At 46.8% G+C, this 18,097-nt stretch overlaps 1 protein-coding gene across 1 annotated transcript in view; it reads right to left on the bottom strand.

Moving 5' to 3' along the window:
• Positions 1-17,419, bottom strand: part of CCDC3 (coiled-coil domain containing 3) — a 38,651-nt gene extending 21,232 nt beyond the window's left edge. Inside the window, exon 1 of the mRNA XM_008946757.1 lies at positions 17,246-17,419. Within this exon, the coding sequence (XP_008945005.1) occupies positions 17,246-17,419 (174 nt within the window). The remainder of the gene's footprint in view (positions 1-17,245) is intronic.
• Between the last annotated feature and the right edge of the window lie 678 nt (positions 17,420-18,097).

The following is an 18,097-nucleotide window of genomic DNA, read 5'->3' as shown; positions in this document are numbered from 1 at the left end:
CAGTAATCACCATATATATCATTACCCTCTTCTTACACTCTTCTCGGGATACCTTATTTAGATGGGTGTTGATGTGCTGGTGGTTTTGGGGGCCCGGGGGAAGTGCTGGTAGTCTTCTACTGTATGTGAAAAACACCAATGCAACTGGTTCATTTCAGCTTTCACAACCAACCAAGTGGCAAGGACCATTTCAGATCTGAAGCTCATCTTTGTCTGGGTCATCACTGACCAGGTCTGGGTGGCAGACATAGGCAACCCAATTTTCACATCATGTTTGCTCTTTTCTGTTAAGGTTAGGTCATCCACTAGATGAGTGACAGATGCTCTCTGTTAACCCCTTGCCCTTCCCAAAGAGGAAAAGAAAGGGTAGAATGGAGAAAGACTTACAGATTGGAAAACTAAAAGAGCTTTAATGAAAATAGCAATACTAAAATGAAATATATACAAACATATACAAACCCAGTATGGAGCCCAGCCCCTTGATGACATGTACGATGCTGTGGAGTGGGCACTGGGGAAAGTCTGGGGAGAACTGGACCTTTGTGATCCCTCAGCTTTATACTGAATATGATGTATATGGATGGAATCCCTCACTCAGTCAGTGTAGGGGTCACCTGGCCTGTCCCCTCCTCCCCACAGGTGTGGCCTTTTACTTTCTGCACCCTGGACACGGCACACAAGATTTAGCAGTGACCCTGGTCTGCACAGGAGCCTTTCTACACACCCCAGTCCTTTGTTGTATCTGTATTCATTGAATGTTATCACTGCTAGTAGATACCATCTGAAAAAATCTGCTGTTAACTTCATAAAGTGCAGCTATCTAGAAGAGACTGAGCTGACAAGTAAAATCACTGAACAGAATTAGTTTTGTTCAAACTCAAACCAGGACATTCTTCCTTCATAGACATTGTGTCCTTCCTCCTTGCTTGTTTCCTTCTTCTTTGCCAACAATGGGAAAATCTGGGACAGATGCTGGAAGGGAGCTCCCACCTCCTGGGAGATGTGGTGGGGGCAACCATTTGAATGACCCAAGAGGGCCTGGGAAAATCTCTTACAGGTCACTAAAGTCACCTCTCTAGTACCAGAGCAAAAGTCATCCCTCCACTTTCCTAACAGACTGATCTTGTGGACTGCTTGGAAGTTGGCTTTGCTTGGCTCAAGGATATTAACTGAAGAAACTTGTGCACATGTCACCTTGGTGGAAGCTTTTGAGAATGATTTTAAGAAAACTGGTTTCCTACTCTTATCTTCTGTTTTTTCTCTACCTCTAAACATTTGTGTGTGATTCATTAACGGCACATGAGTTTGCTGCTTGCAACTACGTCTGAACATGTCATCCCAGAAAATCAAAACAGCCATAAATGAAGTCCCTAATGGAGACATTCATCTCCAGAAGGTCCTGCTTAGTTCCCCTTGGAAAACAGGCAGATGAAGGAGCAATGGCCATGACAATACAGCTGTCACACACATAGTTACCCCAGCTCTCCTACAGAAGTGGGTTTTTTTAATCAGTAAACGATATCATTGCTCCCATGTCAAACAAAGGCATGGTCTCCCAAGTAGATGATTTGGTTTCCAGCACAAGAGAGGAGAAACTCCAGGGCCAGAGGTGGGGTGAAACCTCTGTGGTTGATGAACATCCACTGATTTCCCAGTCCTGACCTCTCAGCCATTAAACTGCTCGTCGGGTTCTTCTGATATCTCTTCAGAAAAGAGATTTCTGCTCTCCATGTCACTGCCCAGCAGTTTAACAGTGGTTAAACATTCACCTGAACTTCTGGGAATTTCTGAAGGCCAATACTGTGCTGGGGAGGGATACTGATAAAAGCTGACCTTTGGAGGATGAGGCTTGTCTCCTCTGGATCCTGTTATTGCTGGCAGGCAGAGAAGCCCCTCCAGAAAAGCACTCAGAAGGGAGGCCTGGTTGAGAGTATGGGGGAATCTGCTCCACTGCCACACATGGAACTCCACAAGCGAGCACCTCTGCAGGACTCCAGCCCTTGGGGCTGGTATCACAGCTTTCCTTTGTGGCTGTTGGCACAGGAAAAGCGATGCTGAAGGACCCCATAAATTCTAGTCACTGTCCCAGTGATTTCTCAGAACGTTCCTTTATAGAGTGCCTCCAATTCACATGGGATTTCACTTTGTGGTTTCTGAAGATTGAGATCATCACTTAATGGGCATGATGCCATGCCAGGTGAAAATCTGCTTTCTCCATCTCACTGGCACTCCAGGCCCAAGTTCCCCTTCACTGGAAAAGCAGTTAAACCCATCCAAAACCACAACTGTTCAGTACTGTTGCTTTTTTTTTTTTTTCTTGATGACTTTGATTCTTCAAGCCAAGTCCATTCAAAACCTTTTTGAGATGAGCAGGAAAAAAAAATACTTTTTATAGATCTTTGTTCCACTTCATGTCGTCCAGGTCTGGATCCAGCTCTAGATTAGACACTTGACTCTGAAGAGAAGATCCAGTTGCCCAAGTGGAGATGTCTATCCTCACTTCAGGTGGTGCATACTTCTGGTGGTGAGCATTTGCAGGCAGGTTCCTACCTGCCATCTACCACTGCAGATGGTTTAGAGTTTTCCATAAGCCCTGTGACATATCTACCAGCCCTGCAGAAAGGTCTTGGCCAGCCTAGGGCATTTCAAATGGCATAAGGATCCTATGGTTAGGTAACCAAACCCTGATCTATGTGTTTACATTGTAGGTATTAATGTGTGAGAGAGATTGTCTAAGAAATCCTTTATCCAACAAGCCCTGACTCCTGCAGCATCCACCATCCCAGCAACCCAGCACCTGGGGAGCCTGCAGCTGAAAGGCTGGGGATCAGCTGAACTAAGCAAACCTCCTAGAACAAACCATATCATTTTTTCTGAACTTCATGTCCTGGAAAAGTTCAAGTTTGCTGCATTGCTGGGCCTTCATGTTAAACGTGTCACGACTCACTGTTCCCTTCAAGAGGTCAGCTAGGCCTTGAGACTGCTGCAGCTACCTGGCTAACTGATCCTTTGATTTGGAAAGATGATGCTCAAGCTTTTTAGGTCTGGTTAGATCTTCTACTTCCAAGTTCAGCTCTCCCCAGAAACGGGGCCATGTAAGGAATGACAAATTCTAAAGGACGGTTTGAGGCAATATAAACCAATATGAGGTTTGAGTTTGTGACGAGCAGATCTTCTCAGGCTCTTTGGGACACCATGCTTGTTCCATGGTGGTCAGAAATAATCCTATCTTCTGCCTTTTTCCTTTTCCAAAAGTGGAGAGGTTTCCACAAACGCATGTCTCCTCTGCGTGGCATGAGGCAATTCTCTCTTCAAGCCCCTGAACAGAAGCAACAAAAGCTGCCCCTGAACAGCTTGGCTGGCTCTTCTGCACAGCATCTTTAGTTTCATCCAGCACAAAAGAGACCAAAGTGTCTCATACGATTTTTTTTTCCATCACAGACAAAGATCCCAGAAGCAAAGTCAGGACAAAGAGAAAATGGACTATATTCCTTAACATATGACTCCTTTTCCTTTAAAGTCAGTGGGAGTTTCAGTGGAAATGCAATGAGGTGGAAGTACTCAGTGCACTTCCTCTAAGTGGACAACACAAAGCACAATATATTTAGCTATTTCATTCATTGCTTCACTCGAATGTAGTTTTATTTCCATTTCAAACTTTTCAAACCAAACCATAACATATCTCCCACTTCTTTTGTAGCCCCAACTTGTACTTTCCACCTTTTCCACTATTTTGCACCAATTCAGGGCTTCTGATACTGAAGCACGTGTCAAAAGGACTCCTGCGTCCCACTCTGCTGTTGGCTGCAGCACTTTAGAGACTTGTATGCAATAAAGTCAGTCTTGCCCCACATTTTGGGAGCAATGCTGAAGCAGACAAGCTCCTTAATTCCTTTCAATTACTGCTTAAAAAAATCCAACCCAGAAGTCAACCCCAAACCAGAATATTTATACAGAAAATGCATAGAAAATGTATGTTCAGAGTCCCATCTAGAGTGTATACCTGGAGACCAAACAGAAAAGGCCCTAAAATCCATGTTGAAGTAATTCAAAGAGCCCCATGTGAAAAGGTCATCATACATGATGGTTCCAACAATGTTGCCTGGATTAGAAAGCTTGTTCTGGTTGTTACTGTAGGGTTTGGAGTCTAAGGCTTTCTACAGTCAGAGATATTCTTCCCTTCCAATAGAGTATTGGTAAAGTACATGACTTTGTGGTTTTTTTGTTGTTGGTTTGGTTTTTTTTTCTGCAAACACCATTTTGAAAAATGCTTTTAGTTTCATTTACACATTTTGCACCATTTTCTAAATCAGCCTGTAATTGACCACAAGTATTTAAAAAAGAGGGGCCAGGGGTTTTGGAATTTTAAAACACAAGGAATTACTTTAAAGCAATTTAGAAGATTGGATTTAAATCCACAAAATAAAGCTCAATGTCTTACATGCATTCAGTAAAGCTTTATAAACTAGAAGATAAAGACTCCAAAAAGCATCATAAACTGCAGCCAAATTCAAGCCACCTGCTCCACACAGCAATAGATATGGAAGGAGGACCCCAGGCAGGCTGTAGGGCTTGTTGCAAGCTCTGGACTTTTGCAGAATCCGCTGAATTTAAGCCCAGAACTGCTATATCCAGGAAAAGCAGAGAGTGAGACCAAGTCATAGTCATGGTCAAGCCAAATGGTGCAGTTGAGAGGCCTGAGGGACTGGATGCCATCCAGAGGGACGTGGACAAGCTGGAGAAGTGGGCCTGTGTGAACATCACCAGGTTCATCAAGGCCAAGTGCAAAGTTCTGTGCCTGGATTGGAACAACCCCTGATATCAATACAGGCTGGGGGATGAGTGGATGGAAAGCAGCCCTGCAGAGAAGGACCTGGGGGTGCTGGTGAGTGAGAAACGAAACGAAACGAAACGAAACGAAAAGAAAAGAAAAGAAAAGAAAAGAAAAGAAAAGGAAAGAAAAGAAAAGAAAAAAGAAAAGTTCCCTACAATCTGTAGAGGAAGGGACCAGCTACTACTGCTAGACACTGAGAGCAAGCATTAACACCACGAGAGCCACGTTCCCACCCAGCTGGGGGTTCGTGGGGCTGAGCCCGATCCTGGGCACTTCCAATGTGTATGGTAATGTTTAAAGATGTGTGTGGGCTTAGGAGGAGGTTAGAGAACACAATCAGCCCTGGGCAAACCTGAGCTCTCTCCATTTCAAACCATAGGGAATGCTGTAAATACCATGGCAAATGCAGTTAGCAGAGCGTGATAAACACCCCTTCACTGGCAGGGACCACGAGAGGCTTCTGTTTCAAACCTTTCTGACAAGGAGCAGGAACCAAAGCTCAGTCCTGAAGTTGTGACACAGAACAAGGCAGGTGAATGCCTCAGGGATGGCTCCAGTCTGGGATTTTAGTTTAGCCCTTCTCTGTCCTGATGCTGTGATGGAAGGTGTCTGCTCATTCACACCCTCAACATCTGTAATGTGTTTCTGGGGCAACCACCATCTGTAAGGAGTTCCAGCAGCTCCAAAGTGCCACTGGCTTGGAAGCACCAGGGCTCTTCCCAGTTCTATTTCAGCAGATTCTAGACATTTGAGCATAAAATGTTATTTCCAGGACACGTTTAATCTACAGTTCTGCACCTTGGGGATAAGCACCAAGAATCACATTTGTTCCGCTGCCCTTTGAAATAGAGACCTAAGAACACACAGGCTCATTAGGACTTCAAGGGACAGATTGTGAAGTGTTTGCTGAACTCAGACAAAACGTGACTGAGCCTCAAACATGTAAAAGGGAAGAAACCAAATCACTGATGGTTGTAACAACATTTCCCTGGAGACTTCTTAAAATGGGTCATTTCCAATCCACAGGCTTTTCCCAGCACCTACATTCAGGTCCAGCATGGTGTAGCTGTCTGAAGGGCCCAGGGAACTTACAAGGGATTTTCAGAAAAATTCACCTCCAGGTTGTCTTTTCAAATCTAGCTGATGTAGGCAGGCTGTGGATGCTACCTGGTACCTCCTGGAGCTGCTCACCCAAACGTGTGTGAGATCAAAAGCCTCTCTAGAGGAAGCAAGTCACTACTTGCACCATTGCTACCCAATTGGAGCAGTAAGAAATGGGCAGGGGCAGAGTGCTCTGAAATCCCATGAACTCCTGGAGGCACATCATGACCCGTTCAATGGATCTTCATCCAGAGACAAGCAGCAAAAGAAGAATGTCTTCTTCTGACTAACAGACCCACCACAATCTCCCAGCTTGACTCAAGCCTTGTAAATGACAGAGATTTCACCACATCTGTTGGTTGCACATTTTGGTGGATTATTTCTTCATTTCCTATTTCTGTGGGGTTTTTTTAATTTTTTCTCATTTATTCTTTGTTTCTTCTTACAGCTGTCTCCCCAACAGAGGTACTTACGGGCCAAGAATAAGCTGCCTGCTTCCTTCCCACAGATAAGCCACGTACACAGAGATTCTCACTTTAAGGCATTTTTACAGGCCATGAATAAAACCTCTCCCACCCCTTTGAGACCTCAGAGCTCTTTTAAAGCATAGGCTGGCATCTGGCAGAGGTCCCCCTGACTGCTGTGGCCAAACCCCTTCCTTACTTCCTCTTACACACCTCAAGATGATGCTTTTAAGGCAGAAAAGAGCTTTCCTGCTCTGCAATGAGATGGAGGATTTCATGTGAATGTGGCTGCTATGTTCACGCTTCAAAGGCTCTGAAACAGGACTTCTTCCCCATATAATGGAAATGGGGACATAGAGCATCTGACTTTCTACTCCTGTCCTCAGCCAATGTCAGTACAAGCTGTTCCTCCACTTTGACTTTCCTTCCCTTCTCTCCCCGACTACCGTCCACTTAAGCAACTAACTGAATTTTTTCCACAATAAAAAACCCCAGACATCCAGAAGAACATAACAGTGTTCAGACCCTGTTTAAAGGCTCTGGAAAGACAAAAAGTCAGCCAAACAAATGAACGTGCTCTGAAAGGGGTATAAAATAAAGACAAATGGAGGCAATAAACTCATTGCATTTGGGGGCAACGAATGTGTCACCGTGCACCTGAAGAAGGCAGCCAGACTTCATACTACCAACACACTTTGGTTTGATCAAACAACCAAACCCTAGCTGATCAGGCATCACCCATCTGAATGTATCTCCTCGCTCAGAGTATGGCACTGCCCGTGCAACAAGTCTGGAAGTCACGGAGGGGGAAGAGGAAGGGAACAGGATTTAGACAAATAAATTTATTTACAGAAGTGTTCAGACGGTTGTTTCTAATCCCAGTGGGGATAAGTCCTGGATCAAAGAGAATTGTCTCCACTGGACTGGGATCTCCTAACATGCCTGCCTTGCTTTTATCATCTGCAGAATGGGGCAGTTCTCCTGCTACCCCTGTGTGGGATGAAGATGTGTCAGTTTGAGGATAACAGTGTGTAAGTACTAGCTTGCACTTTATCCCACATCTTGTCTCAATAACTCAAAACACTGCACTGACATTCCCCCTTGCAGCAGCTAGTAGTTCTACAGGTTCCCCAGTGACCTAGGAAATGCAAAAATATTGCAGAACAAGTTCATTAAGTGCTTTCAGATCTCAGGAAATATTTTTATGCTTGCTCGCTCTTAACTTTTTTGGGCAGAAATTCAGACCTGGATTTTCAGCCGTATTATTTCCCCTTTGCATGAAGCTGTGTCACAGAAACTTGCTTCTCCCTTAGCATATTTTTCCCTACCTTCAGTGATTTTACAGATAAGTGGACTAACAGTTGTAGCAGTGTTTGTCAAAGAAAACAACCACGAACTGGGGCAGCGAGTGGAGGTGGTCGCTGCATCAGCTGCCAGAGGCACCTGCAAGGATTTGAGCAGCACCAGCTGCAAATGGTCACACCAAAACCATATACTCCCAGTCCCTCCAAACTGGCTGCTCTGGTTTGTCACTTCACATTAGCTGCTGCAAGGGGCTTCGTGCTCCCAGGGCCAGTGGTGAAGCCAAGCCTGGCACCGCGTGGCCTCTCCTCGCCAAGCAGAATGGGCAAGGACACTTCTCCAGGGGAATTTGGCTGGCAGAGGCAAGATGGGCTCTGAAAGTCTCCGTCTGCAGCTTCCATTAGGGATTCGAACTACTGCTGCCTCTGAGCCAACTTGGCTTGCTGTTTGTGAAAATAAATATCAAAATGCATGGGCTGGGAGAAACGAGGTCCCAAACTGAGAGATCTGATCTCCCTTCAAGCTGCAATGGCTGATCCAGTTACAGGCAGCATTACAGGCGTGCAGCCTGCCAGCTGCCAGTAGGACTCTGGTGCCTGTTGATTTGAATAAGTGGTTTGCTCCATCTTTTTCTGTATCTGTCTCACAGGTGGGTCAGGGGAGAGAGAGAAGTGGAAAGAAAAGAAGTTTCTCTGGATTCAAGGTTGATTTGGGCCAACGACTAACCCAAAGACTGGATCTGCCCACAGTGCCTGTAGGAGCAGTGTGTGCACCAAAGATAGATCCTGGTCCAGGATTGTTGGTCCACATAAACCATCCTTCTTAACTGCTGACCAACACTAAGCATGGATTGGTACACACAAAGAACACCTAACACATCTACAGACTTGTGGATTTACAGAGGGGCTTGGTTGCTCCCATAAATGGGCTGAATAACACAGAATTTGGGGACCACCTTCACTCATTTTGGCTGCTTTTGGCCCAGAAAACTTGTGGGAGACTTATTCTGAATGTATACCCCAAACCAGTTGGCCCAAACCAAGGTCTAGGAAAATCCAAGCAGGTGCACCCAGCTCAGATGTTTGTTTCCCTGTGCTTTTCCAAATCCAGTCACAAGCATCCAAATAGCCTCAGTGGGTTACTGCAAGCAGGGTGCCAGGAGTCAGACTTGAACATCTTCCCAGCTTAAGTCAGCACCTCCACTCTTTAAGGTTGTAAAATTGTGGGACAAGCATGAATAATAAGCATGGCTGGATCAAAAAGCATCCATGATCTGCTTCTTTGGGCTGCACATTTTGTTTTGCCTTGGGTTGGTAAGATAATATATCCTCTTTACAAGAACATGAGCCTCGATGCTTCTCCTTGGAGGCCAAGACCTAAATACCTGTGGGAGCCCCTTGAGCAGAGGAACCTGGGTTGAGGAAGGTGATTTTGCCATGACACAAGTGCTTTCTCAGCCACTTCTGTACTAACACAGAGGGAATGTGACCAGCTCTATGAAAGTCCCACCTCTCCTACCCACCCTGAAGCAACAGCAGCAACATCCTACATGTACTGCACGCTATGGAGTTAGCCCTAGCCAGGTAGGTGCACCTTCCCAGCATGACTGGGAAACACATGGCATTGGCCCTTGGCCAAGAGTCAGCAGCGAGGGTCTTCCAAATAAATCTTTGTCCAGCTAAGCAAATGCTGCAGCAGGATTTGTGCTCAGCACCACCACCACAGGTCTTTCAAACACACCAAGGGTGGTGGAAATATCAAGGGTACATCAGCCCTCCAGACAGCATTGGATCTGAAAAGCAGAAGGGACAACAGGGTCCCTTCAGCCCATCTTTCTGTCTCTCAATATGCAGAGCTCAGCCCACAACCACCAGCGTGGTCACCAGCAGTTTCCTACCCCTGTGGCAGTGGAAGAAGCCAGATGAAGAGCTGAAAAGGTGTCCTGGGGCTGGGGTCAGATGCCTGTGCACCACCAAGTTCATGTACAGCAGCACAGAGCCTCATGCCATAAAATCTGGAACGATTTAGTGCATTTGGCAGAACTTCTTTAAAGGGTGGCTCTGGCTAATTAAAAGCAGCCTGGAGCCATGTGGGGCTTTGTTCGCTGCCAGTTCCTGGAAGGACTGCTGTTTTGCCTTTTGGAGGAGGCAGCCGTGTACGTACACACACACCCCCATGGTTGCCTAGGCACTTCCCTGCCTGGCGGGCTGAAAACCAGGTATTTTTAAGGTTATCACATGTTTGGATGTGCCCGAGACAGTTAAGAGAGAGCTGTACTCTGCATTGCTTAATAGGGAGCAAGCTGGTCCTGACTCATTCACCAGGAGCTGGGACACTGACCTGGGACTCCTCTCACCTCGTCCTGCACTCCTGTTGGGACCAGGAGGGTGCTAAGTGGGGTCCTCACCTCAGCAGCTCCCCACCAGGCATGGCTGCCTGTGGGGACAAGAGTTCAGATGGGTGTGGAATTATCCAACCCCAAATTCAGACTGTTCACAACCGGTATCCAATTCAAGACTCCCATGGTACCTCAGGTCATCCCTCCTGCGTTGTATATGGCAGTCAGCCAACCTGCCTCCCAACACAGAAATAAGGTGCCTCTAAGAGACACCATGGAAACAGAGGAATGTTCCCATTTTTCTCCTGGGAAGTGCTCAGAACACCTTCTGTGTGCTATAACTATGATAAAGACCATATGCAATGGAAACATCCTGTGGATAAGACTATTGTGTACTCTTTTGTGATCTCTTATTCTGTATTTTAGCAGCCTGTGTGCCTGTGGGAAGACAGAAAACTGAGAGGGACATGCCATCAGACCTCTACCACAGCCTGGGTGGGAAGATTGGGAAATGAGCCGATGTCATTTCTATGCCAAAAAACTCTTGGGGATGTTACCCAAATGCATCAACTGTCTCATGGTCTCCCCTCATCCCAGACACTTGTCAGCAGTTCTCCATTTCATCTAACATTGCCTACATGTACTCAAATTAAACACAGATCGTAGGGAGGGGTTACACTCTGGGTGGGTTTCTGGGAGGAAAACAAAAGCACTGTAAATCAGTAGCAAACCAGCCCAGAAGCAATCTACACTTTCTGTTGTGCTATTAGGCTAACTGAGCAACAGCTCTTCTAACGAATGGCAGGGCAAGAAACTGAACGTAAATGAAGATCTTCAAACATCTAAATATTGGACTTTACTCTCATCTGTTTTGAGGTCTTTTTGCCCTGCCCTTGCCACATAGCACTGTTTCGAATTGAGAACATTTTCTCTTTTCCTAGTGACTTGGGACCAGAGAGGGGAGGATCCTTTATGTGAATTATACCACAAACACAAAGGGCCAGTATGTGGGAATTAGAGAAAATTGTCTTAACCAAGCCAGGGTGCTGCCTGCTCTTTTGCAGATCAGTCCTTCCTCTAAAACTTCAGGCTCTGTACTCCACAACCAGCATTTTCAAGTCATACAATTAACTTTTAAAAGAGAAAAACAAATTGTTTTTTCATTTTATCTCAGTGGGTTCCATGGATGAAATTTTAGCTGAAATCCATTACAGTTATCAGCTTTTTTTTCTTTCTAGTGGTCAGGCTTTGCATGATTCCTGTAGCAGTCACCTTCAGCATCATTGATGGCCACCTCAGCCACAGCTGGCAGAGCTCTGGTTCCTGCATCCAGGGCAGCCTGGGCTCTCTCCAGAGATGCCACAAGCATCTCTCCAGCAAGTAAGCAGCTATGATACTATTTAATCACTGTCCAGACTCAAAATCAGGGTGGTCAGGAGAAATATGGGGACTTCCCCAAATTTCCTTCTTCTTTTCCCCTCTCTGAGGGCACATTGTCTGTGAAGATGGATAAAAACAGTTCCCCACAGCAAACATCACATGAGCAAGCCCTTCTCTGGTAGCCCAAAGAGAAATAGCCCATGTAAGCAGCTATTTCTTTGTGTAAGCCCTCGTGGTCCTGTGAAGTGTGGCTGAATGAGACCTGCTACCATCTGCCTGGTTGAGAGCACCAGGGAAGAAAGGGACAGGCTGGGGCCACTGCTGAGCACATATGCTGCTGCCTGCAGGTGAGTTCAGGGACTGATCCAGCCCTTGCCAAAATACAAATAGCTCTGAAACTGATTTCCTCTACTTCTGCAGAGGAAGAATGCCATTGCATTTCATTTTTGCTTTGCATAATAATGGTGAGGCCATTGATGCAATTCCACTGCTTTTCTCAACCGCCTCCCTTTCCAGCTCCTCCAAAGCCTTGCAGGTGTCAGAATCAGGCCATCAGGTTGTTTCAGCAGCCAAAGTGCCACCAGAGAAGAGGACCCAGGCCCAAAGATGCTAAGCAGGTACTTGCAGAATACCCTGCTAATCCACTAATTACCTTGCTTTTGATTTGGGACATTGACTACTCTCCTAAAAGCTTTATTATCACCCAGATAAATCTCTGGAGGCCTCTCAGAAGGTAAGTCTGCTCATGTAAATCAATTGAAGTAACAGCATGGGGGCTCTGGGGCTTGAGAGGTGATGCAGGGAGAGAGGCTTAATAAAAGATGTGATCTCCCCCCGCAAGCTCTCTAGTCTTAGCTGAAGTTATTGGACTCCTTAGATTCCATGGACTGTATCTCAGCACTAATGCTCTCGCAGTTGTCCACGATCTGTTTGACAGGCCTCTGTTAACTGTCATTTTGCAACTCTCCCATGTGATAAAAAAGGGAGAAAGGTGCCCTGTGAAGCACCACACAGCCCCAGGTTGTGAGCACATCCACAGCTCCCAGCAGACTGGAACGGAGGCCAAAACACCATGTTTCCCTATCAACCTGCTGACAAAACCAGGAGTTAAAACCCCTCTGAGTAATAAATCATGACAAGTGCTGTTGGCACTTCTATAGACCTTATCATCAGACCTCTAGTTGTTTTGGTGTAATCCCTCATGTGCAGACAAGGCAATCAGGTTTTATTTAAGAGATCACACCACCCTGCAGAAGGCCAAGACAGGAGGAGAAAGCATAGCATCTAGATTTGCACTAAAATGGTAAAACTCTGCAGGGGAGCAAGATTTCAATCCCAACCCTCTGTATCACCCCACGTTTTCACAGCAGGCACTGTGAGAGGGGGGAAACCACAGGGAGCAATCCCACTCCTCAGCTTCAGCAAGCAGAAATCAACCCTCGGCATACAGAAAAGTGCCATTTATCACTTAGCCATAAGAAAAAATTGTCATGAGAAAGAGGCAATGGCACATATGGATGCTTTCCAGGCCTTCAAGATTCTCCTGTTCCCCCTTGCTATCCCTGGAGGAGGATGATGGCTGTACCACCAAATGCTCATCCCCATCTCCTAGAAAGAAAGTCTGACCCTCTGGACTCCTTTTGAGCAAGAAAAAGTCACGAGGATGCTCCCTAAAAGTATCAGTAACGGAACACCAGCACTGCCACCTGCACTGGAGAGTAACTGAGTGGCAGACAGGATTTGTGAGCAATTTTAGGGGCACGGGGGTGGTTTCCCAAACAGGGGTGACCTGGAGGCTTCATGCTGGCCAGGAACAGCCCAGCTTGCCCACGGAGGAGGCTGCCAGACTTTACAAACTCTCTGATAAGTCTGTGGGTCTTCCCTCAAGGGGTCAGTATGAGACTTGGGTAAAAATGAGGAGCTTTTAAGAATTTTAGTTAGCTTTTCATTATTTCTTAATTGTTCCTTTCTTTAAAAAAAGTACCTTATTAAAAGAAACTGCTGTGACTGCAAGATTCCTCCAGTAGGCAAAGGTTGCATTTCTCCCAGGGGCAGAGGGTGGGAAAAATTGACTAAAAATGTAATTCCAAAAGGGAGAAAGGAGCATTCCTGTGTTATTACCTTCACCAACATCAGCTCTGGGACTGGGCCAAACCTGGGACCCAGGTATCTGCAACGTGCTGCAAGAAAGGGACCTTTGCTCTGCAAGAGGTTGCAGCCACTCATTACAAACCCAGCTCCAATCCCAAGCCTGGTGGGAACTCGGGGCTGTAGCAAGAGCCTTGCAGAAACTGCTGTGATGACAAGCTGTAGTAAAGCAGGAGGTCTGCAAAAATCACTAAGGGGCTGTAAGAAAAGTCAGGACAGAGCTAAATTAATTACTGCCCCTGAAAACGTGCAAGCCAAAATGCAAGTGCCTAAAGAAACTCCAGCCAGAGCTACTGTGTTCTCTGGAGTGGCCAGAATAAGCACCTGAGTGAATGTGTGATACTGTGGGGTTATTGGAAAGCTATGGAAAGCAGAATCTGGCCCTCAGCCCAGACTGCAAGGGGCTTAAAAATGCAGCGGGAGTTAGCTTCCAGCAACAGCAGCAAGCCCAGGATGAAGAATGTGATCTCCTCAGTGAGATGTGCCTTGGGTCTGGCCTCGTTTCACCATGAGCCGTGGGGCTTTCCAAAAATTAATAGGGTTTTCCCACGATGGAAAAGGCAGGTGGCACATCCCAGTGCATCGAGAAGTTCCTGCACATCTCTTGCTCCCTTCTGCATCACCAGACATGCTTGCTGGAAGAAAGAGCTGTCAGGGTTTTCCTCACTACACCCATTGGGACAGTGCAGACAAGGCTGCCTGCAGGCAAGAAGCACTGCAGGGGGAGGAAGGTGGGCAGGGGGACAGCATGTCAGAGGTCACCTTTGGGTCCCCTGCTCCATAGCCAGCTCAGGCACATCTTGCAGAAGGGATCTCTTGCTGGGAGCAGCATTACGTGAGGCAAAAGATGTTCACCCATCTCGGGGCTCTCTCACCTTCTGGCTGAGCACCCCAGAGCTATAAACAGAAATAATTAATTGCAACTGCACATGCTTCCAGCTCCGGATGCTCCCTTAAAATATCCACCTCAGAAACCTATCAAGAGTAGAGCACAGAGACATAGCAAATACAGGGATTCAAAAAGTCTCTTGGAGTATGGGATCCAGCTGTAAACGGGAGATTTCATCACCCCTTCATTCCAAACCTATTTGGGCATGCTGATTTTGACAGAGCCATTTTTTAAGATGTCCCTGCATGCAGCTGTCCCAAGACACAGAGGCAGAACCTTACTTACTAACTTCTGGAACCAGTCCTTCACCCCATCTGCCTTCTGCTCTGAGGTTCTTAGCATTTCCATCTCCTCCCTCTGACTGCACAAAACATCCATGGTGGATTTTAACTATCAATCTGTGTCAGTATGCAGCAGCTAGTGAGACCCTTGACTCCTCACTGCAGCCTGAGCCTCATCAGAAGACCCTTCCTTCTCTGTCCAAGCTCTCCACAAGTTGACACCACTGCAGAAGCCCCCCTTGGGTGCCACTAGGTTCCCAAAGAGCCTCTTTTCCTAAAAGCTTCAAGGGTAATGCTCTGAGGAATGCTCACTTTCAGTGCTGTGAAACCAGCAGACAGCAGAGGTTCTGGCCCAGGAGCCAGCATGGGGCAGCCTGGCTGAGTGCATTTGGAAACGGAAATTGTTCCACTGTGATGGGATGCGAGCAGACACGGCGGCAGTTAGGAAAGTCACCATCGCATGCAACAGGACAAAGAGAGGAGCAAAACACTAAAAAAGGTGCACCCCGGACACAGCACCTGCCTTGGGAAGAGCTGGGGAACAAATTCCTAATACCAGGTCAGCCAGGAACGCCATCCCCTTCCCAGGCTGGGGCACGCCGGCGCCGGGAGCCAGCGCCTGGCTGGCCAAACACAGATGCAGGAGCTGAATGGGAGCACAGTCAGCCCAAACTATTTTTAAATGGTGCAGAGGAAGCTTTCACTTTTCATTATGAAAGGGAGACAAAGTGTCCGTCAGTTGTGCTGAATGCATTCACTCCACGGGTGGGTGTGGAGTTATGTAAAGCCCCCAGCCCCAGTCCGTGCAGCCAGCAGCTCTAATCCCCCCGAGTCTGCTCACAGCTGCCTGGGGTCAGAGACCACAACAGCTGAAATGCACTTTTGATATGTAGCCTTTCAGTTGCCCCAACTACTCTGGGGGTTTCTGCCTTGTGACTTCATCAAAGCTAACCAGCAAGATTCACTGCTGGCATAAACGAGCACCATGCAACCCATCAGGATCCTCTCCCTTTAGCTCAGTGCAGGTAAATGAACAGTCCAGAGGCATCACATGCAGACACCAAGAGTTGGATCTGGTGGTCCACTGAAATTACTTTGCTCCCCTGGAGCATTTGGCAGCAGCAGCACCTTTACTTGCCAAATATGTTTCTTGAGGTGCTGGGGAGCCTGTGGGCTGGCAGGGACGAAGCAGGGCTGGGACCAGGGCTTTCCACAACCCCCGTCCTGCCCAGCCAAGATAACAGCTCTGCGATCTAATTGTAAGATGGTTCATTTTCTCTTGAACATCAGTTACTGCTACTGTTCTCAAATATATATATGAACATGACTGTTACACCCTCTTTCCCCAAAACATCAGCAGTGAGAAAATGCCCGTGGTGCATCCCGAGGAGCAGGTTTGTGTCACTGGCCAAACAGCCACACAGCAGCTCCAACTTTGTATGCTGGCAGTTGGCCAGCTGGTAAAGAGAAAGAGCTCAGCCAGCTACTGAGCTCCGTCCATCCATCTCCCAAAGAAGCCACTAGTGCATCTGCTGCCATATGGAAATACTGTGCCTTGGATGAATCCACAGAATGCACAAGCAAAGACCCATGCCCTGTCCATCATGACCTAAAGAGACACATAAGATGTTCTCGGCTACTGGTGGAAACTACCAGCCTCATAAAACAAGGTTTGGCAGTAAAACAGTTCTCCAAATTCCACTTTTGCAAATATATATGCACATCCAGAACATTCTCCCAAATAACTGCAGGTTGCTCCTCACTACCAAGAAGTATTTGCTAACATCCTGCGTTTATTAGACACACTACAGCTCCATAAAGGGGCTCAGAAGCCACTAACAAGGGGCATCATTGGACTTTCCAGACTAAAAGTGTACTTACTTAAGGGACAACCACCTAAAGGGTGAACTACTTGCTGTGGCCTCCCTTGAGAGAAGAAAGAGGCATTTCATTCAGCTTGTTCAGAATTAAGTGCCAGTGACGTTCAGATGAACCATGCCCTCATCACCCAGATGAAACATGACCTCAACAGTCTGTTTTATCCCAGCTGCTACGAAGACAGCTTGGGGCAGTTAGTTCAGTAGATGTTTATGCTGTTATGTGGAGTTAGGCAAGAATAATCCCTTATAGTCTCTCATGGTCCAGGCTCTGCTCTTGCTACAAGAGATGAACATAGAAGTGAAAAAGCAAAGTTGTGCTCCTGAACATTTCAGCTGAAGTCAAAGTATGGGGTTCAGAGATAATAAACCCAGGAATGACCTGGGTGTAGTAGGACAGGACCACAAGCAATACTGGTTCCAAACCTATTGCTCATGAACAAGCTGATGCCAAGCTTTGAGTTTAACATCTCCCCATCAGTGTGTTATTTTGCCAGCGATACCACCAAAGGACCAGCAAAACCAGTGACCTGCTGCTCTACATTAATATATATATATATTATTGCAAATGACAGAGGAATGCCTGTGCCCACTTCGAAAATAAGCCCTGGAGAGCAAGTAAATCTCTTACCCGGTTGTCCTCTTGGATCTCCCAGTCACTGGAGAAGCTCAAGACATGCTGTGCCTGCGAGCAGTTAGAAAACTGGAAAAGGCTGGCAAACATCCTTCTGTTCTCCTGGGTGTCTGGGAAAATTGCCTCCTGGAAGTTGACTCCGTGTGGCAGGAGGATGTAGTTCTCATCCATTCTGAAACACAGATGGCACGGGCAGCCCACTGTGAGGCTGAGCAGCACTTTCTCTCCCATGGAAGTCACCTGGTGTACTTCAGCCTGGCTCAACAAGTGCCACCAAAGTTGCACAGACAGACTTTTAGCTGGCACATGGCTCTTGGCTCTCCTGGCACTTAGCTGCCAAGACAGTAATTTCCAACACGGAGGACTGGCCCAGGCAGCAGCAGTAAGGACCTTACAGGTTTCTACCACCCTGCAGACATCAATGAAACCCCAAGAGAAAGGGAAATCTGTATTTTGGCCCATGGTTGCTACTGAATTTGCATCACTTCACCCTTGATCCTGGAGTTTAAGTGCTCCTTCAAGCAGTCAATAAATAACTTGTGTAAAACGTGCTTTAAAATATTGCCACAGACTGAGCACTAGACAGCATCAAACTCGGTTCTGTTACGCACCCCGTGTAAGAATATGCCAAGTATTTTGAAACAAGCCACTGCGCAGCATTTCCCAAACACTCTTGGACGGAAAGGTCACGGTGATGGCTCTGTTCCCACATTGTGGTTTACTTCCCTATTTTTTCGATGAGCCCAAAGCCGGGATTTGGCTGGGAGAGCCGAGAGAACGCTATCGGGTGAGGATTTGGGGATGGGTTGGAAACTGCCGTGCCAAACTTCGGCGGAGAGGCGCTGGCCA

Source organism: Merops nubicus, unplaced genomic scaffold (genome assembly GCF_000691845.1).
Source record: "Merops nubicus isolate BGI_N331 unplaced genomic scaffold, ASM69184v1 scaffold1839, whole genome shotgun sequence".
Taxonomy (NCBI): Eukaryota; Metazoa; Chordata; class Aves; order Coraciiformes; family Meropidae; genus Merops; species Merops nubicus.
This window is presented reverse-complemented; position numbering and strand designations above follow the sequence as displayed.